This window comes from Manis javanica, chromosome 6 (genome assembly GCF_040802235.1).
Source record: "Manis javanica isolate MJ-LG chromosome 6, MJ_LKY, whole genome shotgun sequence".
NCBI lineage: Eukaryota > Metazoa > Chordata > Mammalia > Pholidota > Manidae > Manis > Manis javanica.
This window is the reverse complement of record NC_133161.1, coordinates 70,045,364-70,067,378: the sequence shown is the minus strand read 5'-3', so window position 1 is coordinate 70,067,378 and position 22,015 is coordinate 70,045,364. Positions and strand designations below refer to the sequence as shown.

Genomic DNA, 22,015 nt, shown 5'->3' with positions numbered 1-22,015 from the left:
GATTAAGAGCAAGTATACAAATCTGATATGACTTATTTCAGGTCTGAATTTTTGCACCTCAGTGTGTGTGTTTTTCCTTTCCTAGTCATAGCCTGTTAGTTGCTCTGGCTAACCAGACATTTCACTTATGTTTCCCCGTTATTATTTTCAGATTATAAATCAGCGGGACTTGTTTCTTCTCCTAAGATTTAAGTTGCTATATGGTAGGTTCTTGGAATTGAGAGACCACAGGACAAAATGAGGTGCTTCCTGAGCAACCTGTCTTTACACTCCACTCCCTCTAAAGTTTGACTAGATTAATTTTGTTCTGGGACTAACGAGTTGAGAAATATTTTACTTTGCCATGTCCTGCACTTTTAAGCACCCATCTGTGCTGGCTTAATGTAGAAATGATTGTTGAAAAACATTCTTCTTTCTGCATATTTTGTTCTCACACCTTTTTACTTCTTTATGTGACTGGAGAAATGAAGAGCTAAGGAAGACCCCTGGACATTTTTTATCTTTAAAGTCCTGCATTCATTTATTAGTTGCACCATTACAAATTTGGGGGCTTTTGCTTTCAATTTTGTTATGGTTATATTAAAAAAACTTAAAGAATAGACTTTTTGTGGCAGACTTTTTAATCAAAGTTGTATGAGAGCCATGCTGATGTATTTATTCACCGTGGTCAAGTCAGTTGAAAAATGAATAGCCATTCCAAGATTAATCATGTTATGTGTTTACTGTAATATATTCTGATTATATTTGAAAATACTCCTCTATTCTAATTCTAGTAGTTAATCCCTCATGTCCTCTTGCTTTGTTTATGTCTTTCTCCTGTTAAATTACATATGGAAGGAGCTCATTCTCTGTTTATTTATTATTTCCTATTCAGCAAACAAAAAAATTGCTATTCAGTCATACTGCTTGGTCAATATAAGAATCTTCACTATAAAAGATACAGACATAATATAATATGGAATTATGGTATTAGATGTAAACAGATTTGCAAAGAATTGAGGAAAAAATAATAATAATAGTTTTGTTAAGGGTGTGTTTATAGGTGATTTTCCTCTTGGTTTAATTTTCTTTAGTATTATAATATTTTAACAAAAGTTAAATTAAGATTCTATTACTCTCTATATGAATCATTGCACATTTAATGAGATAGCACATCTTTAACGTGTGGAGGATTATTTGCAGTCTGGGCCTATGAAGGAGCTTCCCTTCATCATTTGTATAATACCACTACAACTAAAAAGAAGTACTGGTGGACAGAGGCACCATGGTCATGTGGAAGTCAGAAATCTCATGGAAGAGTGATGTAGTTCCTCCTGCCTTTGATTTAAAGAAATTACACTAAGTAGAGGACATGTTTTTAGGACCAGATATAACACATACATTATACTATCTCACATACATTATGAAATCACTCCTGAAAATACAGAATCAATGTTTAAATCCTCTGTTATGGTGAAATCAGCATTGGTATCAACTTAATCATTTTGCCATAGATAAAGCAGTCAAGTGTGTAGAAATAGCCTTAGAATAGAAATCCTCACTGGAATTTTATTCCTCACAATGTCTTAGAAGATAACTGCAGTACACTGTGCTAGGTTTGCAAGGGCAAAAAATCAACACTTGGCAACAAGCCATGTTCTCCCAGAAATTCTCTTTGATCCTGGCTGAGTGCATCAAGGCCTGAAGGAGAGTCACCTTCCTTCTCTGGCTAAACACTGTCATGGCCTCACCAGTCCCAAGTCTTCTGACCAAATCCACTTGTGACAGAGCATGTCATTAGGCAGGGTGCATTTGCACTTGTGGTCATTGCCTCTATATTTTAGAGTGGGGTAAGGGAAATAGGAAGATCCTCTCCTCAGTACCTCATGAAACTTAGCCAAGGTAAATGGGACCTTTACCATGTGTACTTCCGGGCCCACAGGATTGTTTTGTTTTGGGAAGGAGGCATATTGCCTTTGAAACTTATATGAATCTATACAATTTTCCTCAACAATAGTATTAAAAGCATATTTTGATTAATGTAATTTTTCTCATCAGTTTATGACTTCCAATGTTGTGTGTCTTTTGTGATTTGCAGAATTCCCAGACCCAACCACTCTTGCAGACTTAGCCACTTATTTCAGTATCTAAAGGAAAAAATAAAAAGCAGCTGCTGTGAGGGTACTTACTTGAAAAACACGAAAACCCCCAGAGAAATCACCAAGGTGAAAATCGACATAGAATGGCCCACAATAGCCAAATAGTACAGAACATATGCATTCTGGGAGAGGAAGAAGAACAAGAGAGTTACAAACACAAATAGGTGGATAAATGATTATAGAAGAGAAAAATAGTTTCTCTTTTTAAAAAACATCAGTGTGGATCAACAACTGTTTTCCTCCTTTAAAAAAATCTAAAATTGTAACAAATATTCAGAGAATTAAATCATATCGAATAATAATAAATTGGACTAACAGGTTGAATATTATAAGATTATCAGTTACACTAGAATATGCGTGACATGGGGGTAAGAACATAAAACTGGATTCATCAGAACTGTTCTCTACTCAGTGTTATCACTAAGTCTTTGTGTGACCCTCATTAAGTCAGTCCCTTCACCTCTCTAGACCTCAGTAGTCCTCATTTGTAAAATAATTTGTTTGGAATAAGTTATTTTTTAAAGCAATTACATGCTGCTCATAAGAAACACCATTAAATACTGGAATAGAGAAATATTGGATATAAAAAAATGGGAAAAGATAACCCAGGGAAGTACCAAGTATGAGAAAACTGGTGTAATACAATACATATGCAGATGTTAAGTCAGGAAGATACAACAATTTTAAATTTCTATGCACATAATAGTATGAACCCAAGGTACATACGCATAGAGCAAAAACTGATACCTCCCTAGTAATTGACAGAACACACAGACAAAAAATCAAGCTATAGAAGATTTGAACAACATGATTAGCAAATTTCACTAATTCAGCTATAATAAACATTGCATCTAACATCTGCAGAGTACCCATTCTCTGCAGGTACACAAAGAAAATTTATCCAAATTGACATACACTAGTCAGTAAAGCAAATTTCAGCATATTTCAAATAATTAAATCTTAAAGAGCCTCTTCTAGAAATCATTAATAAAATGATAACTTAAAGAACACCCTCATATTGTTGAGAATTTGACTACTGTATCAAAGAAAAACCCATAATAGCATACCAAAACTTTTTATATGCAGATGAAGCTTTACAAAGAGGGAAATTTAAAGACTATAATTCATCTATGAGAAAAGGAAGTGAGAAATCAGTGATCTCAATTTCCATTTAAAGAAGCCAAGAAAAACAAAATTAATCTCAAAGAACGTGAATGAAAGGGAATAGTAATGATAAAGAGAATTAAAGCATCATGGGAAGACTTATTCTGTAGAGTATCATGATTTATGATAATTCTACTGCAATCACGCAGTGTGCTGTTGGTTCAAGGAGAGGCAAACAGACCAATGTGATCCAGGGTCCAGAAGCATGTCATGAATGTGGTCAGAACCACAGTGACCCTCAGAGCAGAAGGGAAAGGGAGGTCTTTCCAATTAATGTTGCTGGGTCAGCTGAGTATCAATATGGAAAAAAATGACAGAGGATCCCTAATTCTAATTTTCAACAAACTGAAATGCATGTTCTAAGCTGAAAAGCAACAGCACCTTTGGGTGTGATCTTTGGTCATCTGTGGACATAGGTCCAGGCAGATGAAGGTCTCTGGTGCGTGAATTGTGAAGGTGCTGTTGGAAAATTATGCTAAATCTAAGTCCTTTACATATTTTATCTTCACATGTTTTTCACATATTTTCCAATGTTGCCTTTGTATTTATGCTGTCAGTAGGAGAGACACTGGGGGACAGGTGGGCCTTTGGCACTTAGTAATAGTGGTGTAATTACTAGGGTAATAGTGGGTGATTTCCTTCTCTAGTTGCTGATGGGTGCCATTCCTCAGACATCTAGCTTGTTTTCAGAGCTGGCCACCCTCTCTTCTATTTTGTCTGGGAGAGAAGTAAACTGTCATATCCATTGGATGGATGGAAAAGCAGAGGCTCAGAAAGGGCAAGTGTTTTGAAATGAGGGCAACACCATCTCCTGACTTCTAGGCTTCAGTCTTTTCCACAGTTTATTAGGTCCTGGTATGAATGCAAATGTAATGCAGGTAAGTTGGATACTTTCTGTGAAGTTCCTTGAATTCCTGGGAGAAATGTGGCATTTATATTCAAATAATTACCCTTGAACATTTTGATTCTTGTCAATTTCCTCGTGAAGGGTTTGGGATTGAAACACTGATTCTGGTAAAAGGCCCTCAAAACATACAGAGTCCTTTGTTTGGTTATGTGCATTATTGCTGGCAAGAAACAAATATGGCTTCTCTAGGCCTCAGAATCTCCAAATGAACTAATCAACTTCTCTTAATTGTGCCCATTGCACCATTTGACCAGCATTTACATATTGTTTGCTGGGTTCATTGGTGCTACTAACAGCATTTTCATCCTTGCAGGTAATGATAGTAAAATTGGAACAATTGGTTTATATCTAGAACTAATAAAAACTTAAAAATGGCTTATAGGTCCCATCTTAGGAAGTATTTGGGAATCTTGCCAACAAATACTCAGCTCCTGTCTCTTCCCCCAGGAATCCACTTTTTGACTACTTTTCTGACTTAATCACTAAACAAAACCAGGAGTGGCATTTTCTAAAAGTTCTTCCTTTTTAGTAGTTTATCTATAGAATCCCCTTGCCATGTATAATATTGTTCTTAATTTGGATATATATTCAGTCCCCTATCCTCTGTCAGTATTTTCTTTTTATCTCTGCATATTTTATTCTATGAAAACTACATGTAACTTAATTCACTTTCTTTCAGTTGCCTCCAGAATATTTAAAAAATATTTACCCTTCTGAAATAGAGTTGTCTAAACGTGTAAGATTAAACCAATAACTCATAATTTAGTTGCCATTCTCATCTCATTCTTAAGACTGAGAAGGGTTTTGTTTTTTTTTAATAAATTCTAGGTTGGTTTCTTCAAAAAAATTTTTCTTTTGCCTGTGTACAGATAGAAGATTTGTGCAAAGAATCTCAATCACTACGTTAGGTGCCTAGAGGAGAACATTTATTCTCAAAATACTCTTATTTCCCTCTCAGATGAGACCAGAGTATTTGAGAAGGTCAAATATGGAGCACTGAGAATTATTAAATTGGATCTGCTGTCTTTATAACAATTCAATTAAGAGGGTTACAATTTTTTTCTGTAAAATCATAATCAACATTTAGTCATGAAATTCCTTACTCAGTGGCATGTCATTTCAATCAGGCCTTATTAAGTAAATAGCTTTCCTTTAGGACGTAGACGTGCCTCAATTCTCAGCAGTGACTACGCAGTGTGTGGAGGTGTGACTGGCTTTAGTGTCCTCAGCTTGTGCCTGTGACAAGGTGTCCCTCTAGTCAGCTGGTCCCTAAACTACCTATTCATCTTGTTTTTTTATTTTTAATAAAAAGAAATTTTTCTACACTCCTAAAGCTTTTTTTAGAGCAAGCAAAAGCACTGATGTGCTTTGAGTTTCCAACTTAGTTACTATTTAGCATACAGGCCTATCTTTGAAGGTTACAACAGGCTTCTGTTGCAGCCACCGGGTTCCTCAGAGATGCCCTATGTAGCTCAAACTATTTCTCCCAGCTCTATTGGGAGGAGGCTGGTTGTGGGCTTAGTGATTTTTTCAGATTTCTGATGCATCTGAAGAAGAGAGTAGGCATCTGGGTTTTTTTTTAATTGGCTTAAATGCTTCTAAACAGAGATGATATGAAAAATATTTAACAGCCAGTAAGGTACAAGTACTAACAGATCAGAATGGACTTCCAGAGAAAATAACCTAAGTAGCTACACCTGTATCAACAGGCTGCTAAGAAGCCCATTCTAAGGATCCATCAAAGCCAGATAGTGAGACTATCATGGACATCTCAGGCAGGGAGCAGGGGCAACTGTTAAACTGTGACCTGTGAAAAAATCTGTCTGTGGTTTTGGAATGCTTCCAGTAGAAGAGAAATCTAAGAGAGTCCCTGGAAATGCTGCCTAATTTCTGGCATCACAGGAAATCCCATCATCTGTTCCATGGACACTATTCCTCTCGCCATAAATAGCTTGACTCCATATGCCCGTGGAACTCTCACTGACACTTGGCGTCAGCCAAGAAGTAAAACACCGTTTTCTGTAATGCCACCTCACAGTCCCTAGAACTTAACAGGTCACCATCTGATTTCCTTCTGTAATTAGGTTGGCTCCTTGGTAGCAGGTATCTTACAGTTATGCATACATTTGTATCTATAAATAATGGTATTCTCACCCAATAATGAAATATGAACAAGAACCTACCTTCAGTTTCTCAGGAGTGAAAGCGTTACACATAGTATAGTTGGACCAGGTTCGATTGTTCTCAGGATGTTTAAACCAATCCCCTTTTTCATCACAGTATTTCGTAACCTTTTCTGTTAATGGAACATAACAGTTATTGCATTATTATCTCAAAATGCAAAGAAGGAAAACTAATAAATTAAACCTTAAAAGTCATTCCAAACTGTTAATCAATTTATAGAACTTCAGTGAGAATATAAGTCAATAGAGGCTACCGTGAGGCATGCACTGTGTAAGACACTTCAATACATATTGTTTCATTTTATCTTCAGTGGAGCTGTGTATGGCAGACATTGTTATCTCCATATTAAAAACAGGAAGCCGACAGTGAGAGAGGCTCTAGAGTTCGAAAAGTCTGCAGGTAGTGGGGGAGCTAGGATTTAATCCCAGGTCTGTCAGACTCCAAAGTGCTGCATACACTGTACCTCATACTTTTTAACAGATATTAAGCTGCTGATTTTAGATAGAAACTATGTGAGAAGAGCAAGACCATCCTTTTCTTCATTTATGTGCGATATTTATTTATTAAGTTGACAGTATGAATATAGGTATTTTTAAGACGTGCTCTTCTTTGGAAAGGATTTGTCTCCCAGCTAAAAGCGTTCTATCTAAAGATGAGGCTGTGAAGACGGATCTATGCCTGGAAGTCTCTGCTCTGCTGACCAAAGCTTGCCTTTTAGTCAATAATGATAACCACTTTGGCAAGAGCCCATTGCTGCTGTGGAACTGGCCTTGTAGCCTCAATAGCAGAATGGCTCTCCGTGCCAATCAAATTACTTCTAATGCAGCTGTCAAATCAAGATTAATGAAGCATCATTTATTGGGAAGAGTCAATAAAGACCCAAAGGATTACCATCAAATAGCATTTAGTTTTGGTTTACAGGAACGTAGTGCTGAGCAGAGCACAGCACCAAGCCCTTTTTCTTCACATCCCAACTTTTCTATCAAAATAGGAATTCCCAGAAGGCGCTGGCCTCAACTGGTTTTAAAGGCGGCCCCTGTAATCCCTTTGGCATTATCTGTCTTAGTGGGATGGAACTTTGAATCTTATCCTCAAAGGAAGAACAAAAAGCATCTCCCAGACCTCGGCTCAGGGACTGATTAGTTTCTCTGTTCAAATCTGGATCCCATAAACTTTCTTGCCTAGATTTTTCCATCATGACTGCTGTGATCTATCTTAACTGATGTCCTCACTTTCAGCATATGGGCAATAACCCCTGTCATTCACAGTTAGTGAGCATTAGGTAACGAGAAGGGCAGGTTGACCCAGAAATGCAGTAGAAACTCTGACCAAACAATTCTTGGAAAAATCTGAAAGTGAAGGTTGATTTTCCATAGTCTCTTAAGCACAAAACAAACACTGATTCCTCTCTTCAAAATGCTAGTTCTAGTCCAGACTGGATAATTCAAAGAAGACCATCCTTTGTCAGGACCATGGCATCCCTGCCACAGCCTGGATGGGTGTTCTCTCTCCCATGGAACCACCACTCCCTGAAGGACACAGAGAAGGAGGAGGAAGATGAGCACCGTGAGGTGTGGAGGGATCACTGTCTGTTGTGTCACAGCTTGTCAGCAGACAGATGGAACTTGGGGCAGAATGACCTGCACACCTGGAGCCCTGTCCCCACGGCCAGCCAGTTTCAACATCTGGAGCCACTTGAACACCCTCTGCAGGCTCAGGCTCACTACACTCAGGAGCAAGTCTCACCCCTTCACCGTGTGCTTGTAGCTGGACCCACTTAGTTTCAGAATCTGGGTCTTCTTTATAACTAAGCTTTATACTTCCTTTTGAAAAGTATCTTAGTCCTGGAATTTTTTGAATGGGACATGTTTTCTATGTAGTTTCTTGGAACAGAACTTTCCTGCACCTGATACCTGAAGCTGGGTGGCTACTACATTCTACCCCTCTGGGACCCACCTTCCTCCATTGCCTGTACCAGTCACATCTGATTCTGGGCTCTGCCTCCTCCTGGCACAGCTACTTAGTGCACTGGTTTAGCTTCCCTGGTTCCATCCACTTTCTTATCTGGACTGTTGTTATAATTGAACACACTTTCATCTTGGCCGTCCAGTTAGTCACAAGCAGGAATTTTAAAAATCCTGATGCCCAGCCTGCACTCCAAACTAATTAAATCAAGAGTTTGGGGTAGCATCAGGACTTTTTAAAGTTTTCCAGCTTCTTAGCCAAGTTGAAAAACACTCACTTCCTACTAGCACTTATGTAATCCCAGTCCCCACCCCAGGTGTCTAGTCTTTTCCTCTGCATTGTTCCTGGCCACTCACTACTGAGCATATTTGGTTCCAGACTTCCAGTCTATTTGGATAGCTGCCACTTTTAAGATGTATAACTTCAGCCACCTAGCTTCTCACTCCGTTTGGTATCTGATACTCCTAGACCTTTAACTGCTTAAGCATTCCAGCCCCAATTCCAACCACACTAGTGTGACTAGATTGAGATTTGAAGAAAAAAGCAAGTCTGCCCTCGAAGGTTCTAGAAATACTTCAATCTGTGAAGTGTGTATGGAGATTTAAAAATACTGTTTTTCCAATGTTCTTCCAAGACTGTTGTACTTATAGAAAGAGAAATTAGGTAAGAGCTCAGGAGACAAGGGTTCACTTGCAGTTTTGTATCAAACATTGTTAGTATAAATGAGATGATAGGTGAAAATGTTTTGAAAAGTAAAAAATGATATTCAATGAAAAGTAATCCTATGTTGCTGTTATAACTATAGTGAATTTGATGTCATTCATTTACTTAACACACATCTGTTGACTGTTCATGTTGTACAGGGCACAGAGCTGGGAGTTAGTATCATTCATTATAACATTGTTAGTCTTGCTTACTGAGCGTATTTTAATAATCTACTGTTGGAACAGAAATCTGGTGTCTAGAGTTACCTTCTGATTTATTTTCCCTTGTACATGACAGTTTTATAAATTTTTCAAGGTTATGTTAAATTTCCATTGTGCATGTTATACTAACCCACTATATACAAACTCTAGATCAAGCATTTGCATAAATCACCAAATCTGAGACAACTGAAAATTTTTTTGACAAAAATCACACTTAAAAAAAAACTTCACAAAGTTTTAGAAAAATTAATTTAAATTTGTACTAAAATTTAATGTTAACAGTTTAATATTTATGTAAAATTTAAAGAATTGAAGACCAATGTGCACAGCTGACCATTTATGTAAGTTAAAAAATAAGGACAGCTTGCAACATTTGTCCAAACTTAATGTTTCAATTAGGAAAATGCTTCAGAACGTGATGAAATGTGTAGAGTATATTTCGGTACATTTATTTTATATCTGTTTTTCTTTACAGAACCGTGAAAGTTCCAAAAGCTTCATACAAATACAAAATGAAAACAAATATTCTACCTGTTGGATCAAAGTCTGGGAAATAATCCGGGCAGTACTGATGGGACAAAACCCCAGCTGGCGTGTCATCCCAGCACAACCATCCATCCCAGGTACGGTTGCAGTAGGGACCTGGCCATAGAGAAAGAGGTTAATGTTGGTGTCAAAAATTGCATAATCCTCAGCAGGATTTAACAATGCATAGACAGTTATTCTGGAACTCCCCACATGCATATGGAAATATTAAAAATAACAGCATCAACAGCAACGTAAAAAAGGTATTAAGTTTACCAATTATTAATGGCATTTACATTTCTGTAGGGTTTTCTTTATTTGTTCCTCAAAAGATACAGGTCATCTGTATGGAATCTTTCCTCCAAAATCTTTCCTTGCAAATAGCTTCAGAAATGCAACAGGAGAACTCTTGGGAAAGTCCTGGTTATCACTCATGAGTAAAAGGCTTACCTTGAAAAAATATTGCTTGTGAGCATATGGATCTTACTGACCACTGACCTTCCAAGGGTCACCTTGGAGAGTTATAGTCCTAATGCAAGGGCAATGCCATTGTTACAAATTGCTACTGGATATGTCTTTGCAGCCAGCTAATGGGTCCTGTTTAAAAATAGTCTTGTTACTTAAGAATCACACTTTGTTACTGGCTAAAATAATGGTCAGTGTGATCAATTTATTCAAACTGATCAATGTACTTGTCAATATTGGTTCCCAATGGTTTCTCATTGCTTTCAAAAATACCCTAAAACATAAAGATTTACCCCTATTCCAAAAAATAAGCCTCAGGCTTTGATGGAAGTTCTCAAAAAACAAAAGTTTAAAATAGTGATCATACTATGAAAGTTCAGCCTCCCAAGATGACTGTGACTGAAGTAAAGGGGACTATACTCACTTTATTTCTAAAAGAAACAGTCTTGTGTTTCTATAATGTTTCATTGCTTCTAGTGTTTCTATTGCTTCTGAAAAATGTTTACTTCTTCAGGTGGAGTTGCATTTAATGCCTTTTCAGGTTCTTAAAAAACAAGGACAACTACTGCAGACAGAATAACACGTTATTTATTTTTTAGGGACTTGATTTTTTTGTTTAAAGGAAAAATGTCAAAAATAGGAACTGCATATTAAAACTTTATTAGTTATAGAGTATATAAACCAATTCCTGCCCCCTCACACCCAATAAGCAGTGTTGTCTTAGGATATATAAGTCTGTACAAGATCTTATTGGATCTTTCAAAATGTTTCAGGGGGTGAGAGGAGAATTTAAAGGGATGTATTAGGGAAACAAAATAAAAAATGAACAAATGGAACTACATCATGCTAAAAAGCTTCTGTACAGCAAAGGACACCATCAGCACAACAAAAAGGCATCCTGCAGTATGGGAGAATATATATTTGCAGATGACATATCCAACAAGGGGTTAACATCCAAAATATATAAAGAACTCACACACCTCAACACCCAAAAAGCAAATAACTCTACTAAAAAATGGGCTGGGGGTATGAACGGACACTTCTCCAAAGAAGAAATTCAGATGGTCAACAGGCACATGAAAAGATGTTCCACATCGCTAATTATCAGGGAAATGCAAATTAAAACCACAATGAGATATCACCTCACACCAGTTAGGATGGCCAACATAGAAAAGACTAGGAACAACAAATGTTGGTGAGGATGTGGAGAAAGGGGAACCCTCCTACACTGCTGGTGGGAATGTAGGCTAGTTCAACCACTGTGGAAAGCAGTATGAAGGTTCCTCAAAAAACTAAAAATAGAAATACCATTTGACCCAGTAATCCCACTTCTAGGAATTTACCCTAAGAATGCAATAGCCCAGTTTCAAGAAGACCTATTTACCCCATGTTTATTGCAGCACTATTTACAATAGCCAAGAAATACACAAGCAACCTAAGTGTCCATCAGTAGATGAATGGATAAAGAAGATGTGGTACATATGCACAATGGAATAATATTCAGCCATAAGAAGAAAACAAATCCTACCATTTGCAACAACATGGATGGAGCTAGAGGGTATTATGCTCAGTGAAAAAAGCCAGGTGGAGAAAGACAAGTACCAAATGATTTCACTCATCTGTGGGGCATAAGAACAAAGCAAAAATGGAAGGAACAAAACAGCAGCAGATTCAGAGAACCCAAGAATGGACTAACAGCTGCCAAAGGGAAAGGGACTGGGGAAGATGGGTGGGAAGGGAGGGAGAAGGGGAATAAGGGGCATTAGGATTAGCACATGTAATGTAGGGGGTTCACCAGGGAGGCACTATAGCACAGAGAAGGTAAGTAGTGATTCTATAGCATCTTACATTGATGGACAGTGACTGTAATGGGGTATGTGGTGGGGACTTGATAATGGGGGGAATCTAGTAATCACGTGTTGCTCATGTGATTGTATATTAATGATACCAAAATAAAAAATAAAAAAAATAAATAAAGGGATGTATTAACACTTGGCCATCACGTCCTCCCTTATCTGCTCCAGGCCCTCCATAGCTAATGGAATGTGCTTGGCCCTGAAAATATTTGGGTCTATCACTTAGAGCATTCTAGATTAGGGGTGATAAACAACATCTGTCTAGGAGATATGTTTCCTAACTTCTCTTGGAACTGGGGGTAGAAAGGAGAAGGAATAGTATTATTTGCCAACCAATTGACAGTTAAGGGAAGACACTGCCTGATTAGCCTAAACAAGGCAGGGTTTTGACAGGTCCCACCTCAGGCAAATTCTCTGCCCACCATTTTCCAGTTCCCTTCCTGTCATTTTCTAGTTCCTCTCCATCACTTAGTTCTGTGTCGTTCCTGCTTGCCTGGCGCGCACATTGACTTATTGTAGTAGTTTTGTCATAAATGCAGATGTTAGCCAAAGAGCAGTTGGATGAACTTGAGCAAAGAACCTAGGCATATCTCCTACGTGAAACACACAAACCATGGTTTGAGAACCACTGTTAACTCTGTTAAATCAAAATAGTCAACATACATTTACCCACAGAAGAAAATACACCATTAACAATGTTTGAACACATGTCCACACACATCCTTCTCTTTACCTTCTCCTTGGTAGAGGGGTAACCGCTGGATTCGGTCATAGCATTTGTACTGTGCATCCATCATTTTCTTTCGTCCTACAATGTACAGAAACGGCTCGGACTCCATCGTTGGAGGATAGGTGTTATTTGAAGAGGCAGGAAGAATTGGAGTTGGGTGCTGTATTAAAAAAAGAAATCCATCACTTACACAAACTGGGGATGGGTGCACACAGAAATAAATGAAATAGTCAAGAAGTTTGAAAACATTTTTCCTTCTAAGCAACAATAAGGCATGGTCTCCAAGTATAATATTTTTTCTTTATAACTAAAAAGTGTGTTTATATTTCATCTGCAAATTCTGCCTCCAAATTTCATATTTGCATTCATCCCATTCACTATTGAAAATGTGTAACACCCACACACACTCATGCACCTCTTTATCATATAAGATTTTTAACTTTATTATAACTTAAACCTTAGAAGTAAACAAAGCAAATAATCTGATTTCCAAAAAACATAAAGTCAACTTTGCCTTCTTTGGAACTCCTAAGAATCATGAACCATGTTATTAAAAATAGATATATTAGTGCAATAACTAAGCATTTTTGTGGATTCTTTCAGCTGATTTTTATTTGTGCATAGGTTATGTATAGTGCCAAAAATTTGCCACAGTCGATTCCATAAAACAAAGAAAGTTCTTCTGAGATATTTGGTCTTGGGTAATTGGCCTTAATCTCTTTAAATTGGTTCCATCAGCAGATGACCTGTACAGGCAATTCATTTTCACTGCTAGAAATCAATCTAAATCTTAAGTACATCTCTTAGTGCTTTTGCATTTTTGGTATAAGCTGATTTAGGTTATCAGTCTTGGTTAGTACCACTGTAGGTTCTTTTTATCAAAGTTGATGTGTGTGTGTGTTGTCTGAAAAGGTCACTGTCTGACATGTCACCCTAAGTTTTGCTTATATAGATTTCAGTTTCTTTTGTGGCTATTTTTTCTATGTTCTGCATAAAGACTTTTTTGAAAGCTTGCAAGTTTCAGCCTGCACTAACTTTTCTTCTCTGAAGTTTGGAATACTCTTTGTACTCTCTCACACCTGTTGAAACACACTTTAATGTGGTCTTGTTCTGTCTAAATTATTCCAAGATTGAAGTTTTCCTAAATGTATTGATGGCAGAAATAGTGTTATATACTTTTCTCTATTCCCCTCAATCTATAAAACAAACTCCTTCTTATCAAGTTGACCTATATACCCCAGGCTGTTAATAGTAGAGCCTCACTGCTTTCCAGTGCATATCTCCATGTAGATGGGACATCCTGTCTTATGAGACAGCATATCACTAAATGCTAAGCTGTGCAGAGCATAATACAATAAATATTCAGAATATATATATAGAGAGAGGGGAGCAAGAACAGTCGGGGATGACTACAGATACAAGGTAGAATCTGAATTGGACATTGAGTTTGTGTACTGTCTGCACAGGCAGAAGCCCTGAGGGCAGACTTTCTGGATGGAGGAAAAGGAATGCATGTAAGTCCAGAGGTAGGAAATGGTACATGGGAGACACTGGTAGGAAACTATCCTACCTTAATACGAGTGTATTTGAGAACTAACCAGAAGTGGAGCCCAGGAAAATAAGAGAACAGAGCTCTGTGGAAATAAATAAAAAGTGCCTGGGGCGTGAAGGGTTCAATACAATTTACCTAATATTATTAAAACATGACAACAAAATAAAGATAGTTTGCAGCTTTTTGATCAGTGAAAGTTGGGAAGAGAGTGTCAGTAAAATTCTAGTGGTAGGCATTGGATGTCTGCAGATTAGAGCTGGGAAGGCCAGCCAGGAAGCTGGAGGCATGGACTCAATCACCTCATAAAGGCAACTCTGAGCACTTTGTCAAATAATAAAAACACCGAGGCATATTTGAATATAAGCAATGGAGAACATTAATAGTCAAACAGCCTACATATTTCAGCCTATACAGCTGGTAAAAAATGGTACTGCCCTGAGAAGGGAAAGAAGCTGGTAAAGGAAAACCCTCCTGGGGGAAGAAGGTAAGTTCTCCTGTGGACTTGTTCCGGCGGTGCTGGTGAGCCATCTGAGTAGAAATCGCTTGTCAGCAGAAGAGGGTGAATATTTACTACTATTATAATTCTAGAAGAACACTTTTTGTGAATATAGGTAACATCACTCTTTAAAGATTAGGATTATTTCTAATTTTAATGCCTCTTGAATTTATGATAGAAGAAAGGGAAATTAATGAACCAACAAAAATAATTAGAAACGCACAATTCCTTTACTGACATAACTGGACACCATTCTGCTGTCATATGTCCCTTTTCCCACTGGTATTAAGATCAGTCCATCAGCATGTATTCGTTGAACTTGGTAAGTGCTGCGCTAGATGCGGAGACTACAGTGCTGAATAAACCAAGCACTGATCCTGCCCTCACGGAGCTGACAGTCTAGCAAGAATGACCAACATGTTAAAAGACTTCCTGACACCAGAAATTTTGAAAAGTAAAGAATTAAAGCATTCAATGCTCAGATATTCCATCAGGAATTGGGATGTTTGTGAGTGAAAAAGTATTTTGAAGAGATTTCATGTTAAGGCTTCTTTTTGGATTTTACTAGCTTACATTCATGTATTTGTATGAAAGTGTGTGTGTGTGTGTGTGTGTGTGTGTGTGTGTGTGTGTGTTTTAAATATTTGACTAAAAATCATGTAACCATGATCTTTAATGTATCATAGAGTCCTCACAATAAGAGGTGTTAATCATTGGTTCAGTTTATGCATCTCTTTTCAATTCTTCATGGCTCAGAATCTTTAGTTAATATTTAGTTGAATTATCTATTTCTGGGCCATTTATCACCATCTTCAACTCAAATTAGGAGATGGAATATGCAGTCACATATAAATCTTTTCTGTCACTTACATAGATATTTTCCATTAGGGCCTATTTTACTTAAGCTTGGCATTCTTTCCTGAGATACCATTCTGAATTCTGTCTTTACATGGACTGGACAACCAAGAAATGTGTGTGCACTAGTTGGAAATTCACGGAAGCCATCGGGAGGCAGTATGTGCAAGGAGATCAAGTGGAAAACCTTATACTTGTATTTTCAATTACAACATTATTTGGTTTAATGCAGTTTTAACATCAGATATAGTGGAGATACGAGCATCTGAAAGAGCAGGTGTAGTCCACGTAGATGACAGTAGCATCAATTATCATTCTTGCAATATTGAAACAAACTCCAGTGAACTTGGTTTGAAGCCTTGGTTCAGCAGAGATTGTTTCAACACTGAAGGAATGAGGAATGAGAACCTCTGTGGTTAGATGAGCCTGGATATTCTAAGTCCACTCCTGGTCTGGTTCATGCTTGAGCATTGACGATGGAATTTTTCCAGTGGTAGCTGAATGTTTCAGTGATTTTCTTCTGAAAATAATATGCACATTGAGTCTATCTGTTATATACATATATGTATGTGTATATATATATATATAAAACAGATAGGTAGATAAAGACATACAGATATATAGCCATTTTATATATATATGTGTGTGTGTATATATATATATATATATATATATATATACACACACACAGATATTTATAATTCCAATCATGGAATTACTACTGCTTAAAAATAACACATATACAAATTTCATAAAGTTCAGTAAACATAGTAAACTTTTTGTTGATGATTTCATACAAATAAAAATTGTTAGTGAGGTAGTATAATTTTCAGCAATAAAAGGCAAAATAGAAGCAGTAACGATTAAATAAAACTACCAAGCAATGTGAACTCAAAAATATTCTACTTTTAACATGTTGGGTTTATGCTAAATGTCTGGGGGATGTAAATAGATATATAATTTTACATTTACACAAAGATAGAAGATATTGCTCTTCTGGATAAAGGTTGGTATTCGAAATTTTGCATGCAAGTCATCTCACACAATTCTTGCAAGACAAAACAAAACCTCTCAATTGTTGTCCTGTGTAGCAGTTTAGCCGCCGTATATGTGATGTCACTTCTAAAGGTTTAAGTAAATGGCGCCACACATACGACCGCCAAGCTGCCACTAAAGTCCACGGCAGAAACATCACAAGTTCTTTCAGTGAATAAATACTAGTGCCTCCACCTGTCAGGCACTGTGTTAGATTCTGTAGATTAGTCAGTGAACAAGATTAGCAATGTCCCTGCTCTTACAGAGCTTACATTCTAGGAAGTTTCATCCACACTAATCCTGGAGTCCAGGGGAAAGCAATCTAATTTAATGGCTACGTGCTCAAGGGATTCCTACTTTGGTGTCAATCAGCCTGCTTTCAGATTACAGGCGCTTTCTAGGAGTATAGAGACAGAAGGGTTACAGACCTGTTCTGTGTAGAACTTTAAGAAATGGTCCATCTCTGCAATGGTTCAAACCTACTGAATCTGGGGACCCAGGCTGCTGAGCTTAAGGGAGAGATTCTGTTGATTGCCACAGACAGAGCTGCTCTAAAAGGAATATGATTCCAGAACCTACAAATTAATGCAACCAACACGATTTCCCTGTCACCATCTTTAATAGTGATAACATATATGTCAGAATTAGTTGTAGTTTTCAGTTACTTATACTTTTCAAAATAACAAAGGGTAAGATGGAACTCTGTGAAGCGTTAGCCCTGGCTCTTCCGGGTGGGTTGGTGCCTGGTGGCGTGCTAGGTACTTTCTACTTCAGCTTTATATAAACAAGAGAACTGCTGCTATATCATAAATTCAGAGCAAACAGGGGAGTACAGCTAGGGAAACGACAACATGTTTCTTAGAAGAGCCTAGTTTTTCTGGTTCTTCATCACTGGGGCTCTTGTGGTCACTGTCTTCACCACTAGTGTTTCTCACTAGGTGCCAAGAGCTGTTCTACCCCTGCTGCATCACTGCAGGGAAGGGAGAAGGGAGTGGCTGGTTTTGGTTAAGGTACATGAAGCTAATGAGATTGGTGACCCAAACTGATATGTTAAAGACCGTTTGGAAATCAGGTTGGTAGAATTCAACAAATATATTGGTAGTGGTTTTTAACAGTAATGTGTCTAAGACATGACATTTTTGGAGTAATTAAAATCAGTGTCTTTTTTAAAAATTTGCTTTTCTCTGAGGAATAGCAATGTGGAATGTAAGGAGTGTTTAGAAGGAAACTGATGGATCAAAAAATTTTATGGACAAATCCCCCCAATCAATTATTCAGTCCAAATACAGAGACACAAAAAGAACACAAGTGTCCTGGGTAGTTATGTTTGCGAGTAAAGACAGTCCCACAAACCATAAAAATTTTCTGTCCATGCCAAATGCAAATATCTGAAGTTCTTTCAGTCTTTAAATTTTAAGATATGTGGGGTGAAAGTTTTGAGTGAAAGTGTTCTATGTTAGTTATTTAACACACCAAAAATTATCTTTTAGTCTTTGTAATAAAAATATGTTTGGTGGTAATACTCAGGTATCTTAATATTTAGTAGTTATTTTAGTTTTTCTTCTATTAGTGTCTTATATAATTAAATGGTTTATTAAATGAAATTATTTAGAAATATTCACATATAGGATTTCATTTAAGCTCCAAAAGTAATATCAATTTATAAATAGAGCCTACCAATATTTCTGCATCTATAGAATACCACATAAGGCTTGGACATTTACAGACAAAATTAAATATCTAAGAGTTTCTACAATATTCTTGTTTCAATGTTTTTATTATATTTCCCAATGACATGAAGATCCTATTTCCATACACTGATTACTTTTAGCAAATTACTCTGTGCTTTATCCAACGATTAAAATGATATGGCAGTCTTATATAACAGAGTAAACTATAGTCATTATCCAAATAGGTACAAAAGGGCTATATTAACAGTCATTCCCATTAACCATTTATTTGATGTATAGCATTACAAATAAAATTTCCCTTAAAGCGAATATTTATGGAAAATTAGTAAGGCTTTTCCTTGAGTAATGTAAAGCGACACAGTTTATGCACACTTCTAAGCCTGTGATTACATGTTAATTAACAATGGAAATCCTGGAATTCTAGGGAAGCTTTGTCTGGTGAGTATAACATTAGCAGGTCCTGAGTGGTCTTTACTCCCAGCTATAATTCACTGGCCAATGTTTTTCTGATGTGGTAGAAAGGATAAGGATCAAGTCAACTCCAAATGCATTTACGTAAAATTTACTCATCCCCTCTCATGTACTATTGGAGTTTATATGATGGTGGATTAACAAAGTTGATACAAATAAATAGGCATTGATAGTGTTTTCTAAGACAATTCTAATTCTGACTACTTACTTAATCATTAAGGAATAAAACAGTATAAAATTACATAAATTGGACATGATTTAAAAGCCTGCAGAAAATTATGGAATGACAGTGATATGTTGACTTAATATTCTTAGTCAGTTTTTTGATAAGAAATACATTTGAAATCAATAATCAGACTGAAAGAATTCAGATATTTTAATAAAACACACAGCCCAAAAACTGATTCAAGTCCACACATCTAACATGAGAAACATTTTATCCAAGAACATTATTAACCTTCAATGTTAATTTCCAAGATAATGTGGTGATGTCTCAAATTGATGCAAAGTTTTTATAAACGAATGAAGCTCACATTTCTGGGTAAGCCATTACATGAAATCGGGAAGTTCAGAGGGGAGATTTGTTAACAAAATATGAAGAAAATGATAGTTTTGAGGAACTAAGTTTTGGCTTCTGGAGAATAGTGTCTACCCTTGCAAATGCCCATGCTATCGTACTCCCAATTTCAGCATTCTTGATTGGTATAACTTAGAATGACTTTGTTTTACTTACATTTAGAAAGATGAAGAGTACCAAGCACCAGCGAGTAAGTGTGAACTTCATTTTCGGTGTTGGAAGATGATTTTCTTCTAAGTTCTAGAAAAATATAAAAGTGACAAAGATGTTTAAATTAATATACCTTTAATACTGACTATAGTCTCTATTTGGCTTGAGGAGGATCAATGTCCTGTGACACCCTAGATAAAATGCGGGTAAGTAAGAGCAGTTTGCTGATCATGTGAAGGCAGACATGCGTTCCATTGCCCTTCCTCTCAGCCAGGACCGATTAAGGTCTGGTTGTTACCTGAAGTCCTCCTCTTAAGAAATCCTGGAGCCAGCTTTACATATCAAGACCAAAACAAGAGATTTAGAGAAATCAAAAGCGATCAATGTGGATTTCACCTAACACGCGGCATCAGTAGGCCTGCTGAAAATTTCAATAGAAACATCCACACAGGCGTCACCTCATTGGACATGAGCAAATAAAATCTGTGCTTTGGAAAGGATCAATAGTCATGCCCTCTAGGTAATTTAAGGCTAAATTCCATTTAAGTAGTCTTAGTTAGAGCCTTGAGTATTGTTCCTTCATATGAAATTTTCTTCAAGCTTCAAATTGCTATTAAGAATATGCTTCTTCCACAGCAAGGATAGAGTATGTCACCTGATGGCTCACCGTTCCTACCTAAGAGCACAATACTCAGAAACAAGCTGCTTTGTCACACACGTCAAACAATTTTTCATGACCCTGCAGATAATTTTACACAAGGAAAGATAATATGGGTGTGAAATTAAGGAAAAAATATGTATTTCTTTTCATCAGTGGGATTTATGAAAACTGTATTTCATCTAGGGGTGAATCATTGCGATTGCATCTTCTGTCTTACACTTCATATTCTGCTAGGCGTGAGTTAGTTTCTACACCATGTGCCTAATATACCATGTCCCCAGAAGAGTAAGTTGTATTCAATTTACATATCAGTATGAAAGGAAATTGATAATGTAAAGTATGATTTTCAAATGTCATATACTGATTATTATTTATTGCTCTGACTTAGCTCAAGTCCACTAGTAAGTTAAAAACACATACATGCATGTATTAATTGCTAAGGTACTGCAAGGGATGTAAATATGGGTGAGCTGGATGAGATCTGGTTTGGTTCCATTACAAGAAACTGAACATGGGGGCAGGGATATGGAATTTGTAAGGTGATATAAGATATGTGCTAAAATAATTATAATATAGACCAGGTAAAATGTTCAGTAAAATAGTACCAATGCAGAGCCTCATAAAAGACAGAGATAATTTCTGACTGGGGGGACCAGACCAGGATTTGTATTTTGACACATAACTTGAAACAGAATGGGATTTTGAAGAGCAGAGACCTATGGGCAGAGGAAGCAAATAAAAACAACTATGAAGATAAGAAAATTTGAGTGTAATTAAAGAATAAAGGAATACAATAGTTTAATTTAACTTGAGCTTAGAGCTTTTCAGGAAGTGAAAATAAGGTTTTGAGTGGCTAGGAAATTTATACCCAAACCACCTTTTTAGCATTTTGGGAGCCAGCTATACATTTTCATCTATGTATATCTACAATCTAACTACCTTACCTGATGCTGGCCCCCTTTCAGATGAGAACCATGTTTAGTGGAAGAAGAGGGGCTTTTAATTTGTCTTCCCCCTTAATTGGGAATGTTAATACCTGTACTGGATGAGACTTATTTCCTATATATCTCTTGCACTTCACACAGTCACTTACACATGATGATGATTATTGATAATGATGGCGGTTTGTGGACTAATGAATTAAATGAAGCATAGAACTCTGTGAATTTTTTTTACAACTGTATTCTCTACACCACCACAGTAACAAATCTGAAAATATAATTTGTTCTCTCCAATTCCTTGCATTTCCATGTCAGTGACTTGCACAATTCAAATCCATGAATTGTCCAAATGAGAAACTAGGGATCCTTGATTCCACCTACTTCCTGATGCCCAACATCTAGTCTCCAAGACTCTGATTCTGTCTGCATTTGGTATCTTCTCAAAAAGTCCACACCTCTCCATCACCTAAGTGTAGTTCTCCATCTTTCTCAGGAAAGAAAGACTCTAGAAACAATATTACTACTAGTTTTCCTGCTTCAAGTCTTGATCTCTCCAACCCATTTTCTATTCTAAAATGAGTGTGATTGTATCCTCCTTCTGTGAGTCCCTACAAACTTTACGTAAATATATAACACCCTTGCCTAGGAATACAATATAGGGCCCTCTAGAAGCAGCAAGCACCAATATGCTCATGGAGAAAATAAAGACAGGAAAGTTAAAGTTGT

At 36.9% G+C, this 22,015-nt stretch overlaps 1 protein-coding gene and 1 long non-coding RNA gene across 2 annotated transcripts in view; one reads left to right on the top strand and one right to left on the bottom strand.

Annotated features, from left to right (window-relative positions):
* Nucleotides 1-22,015, bottom strand: part of CALCR (calcitonin receptor) — a 134,274-nt gene that overhangs the window by 39,496 nt on the left and 72,763 nt on the right. The window contains exons 3-7 of the mRNA XM_017665481.3: nt 19,694-19,777; nt 12,864-13,020; nt 9,816-9,926; nt 6,393-6,505; nt 2,169-2,260 (exon numbers count right to left, since the gene is read on the bottom strand). Coding sequence (XP_017520970.1) covers nt 2,169-2,260; nt 6,393-6,505; nt 9,816-9,926; nt 12,864-13,020; nt 19,694-19,744 — 524 coding nt within the window. The 5' untranslated portion in view covers nt 19,745-19,777. The remainder of the gene's footprint in view (nt 1-2,168; nt 2,261-6,392; nt 6,506-9,815; nt 9,927-12,863; nt 13,021-19,693; nt 19,778-22,015) is intronic.
* Nucleotides 1-22,015, top strand: part of LOC140849915 (uncharacterized) — a 41,892-nt gene that overhangs the window by 7,577 nt on the left and 12,300 nt on the right. Inside the window, exon 2 of the long non-coding RNA XR_012132304.1 lies at nt 9,760-9,907. This is a non-coding gene — a long non-coding RNA (uncharacterized lncRNA). The remainder of the gene's footprint in view (nt 1-9,759; nt 9,908-22,015) is intronic.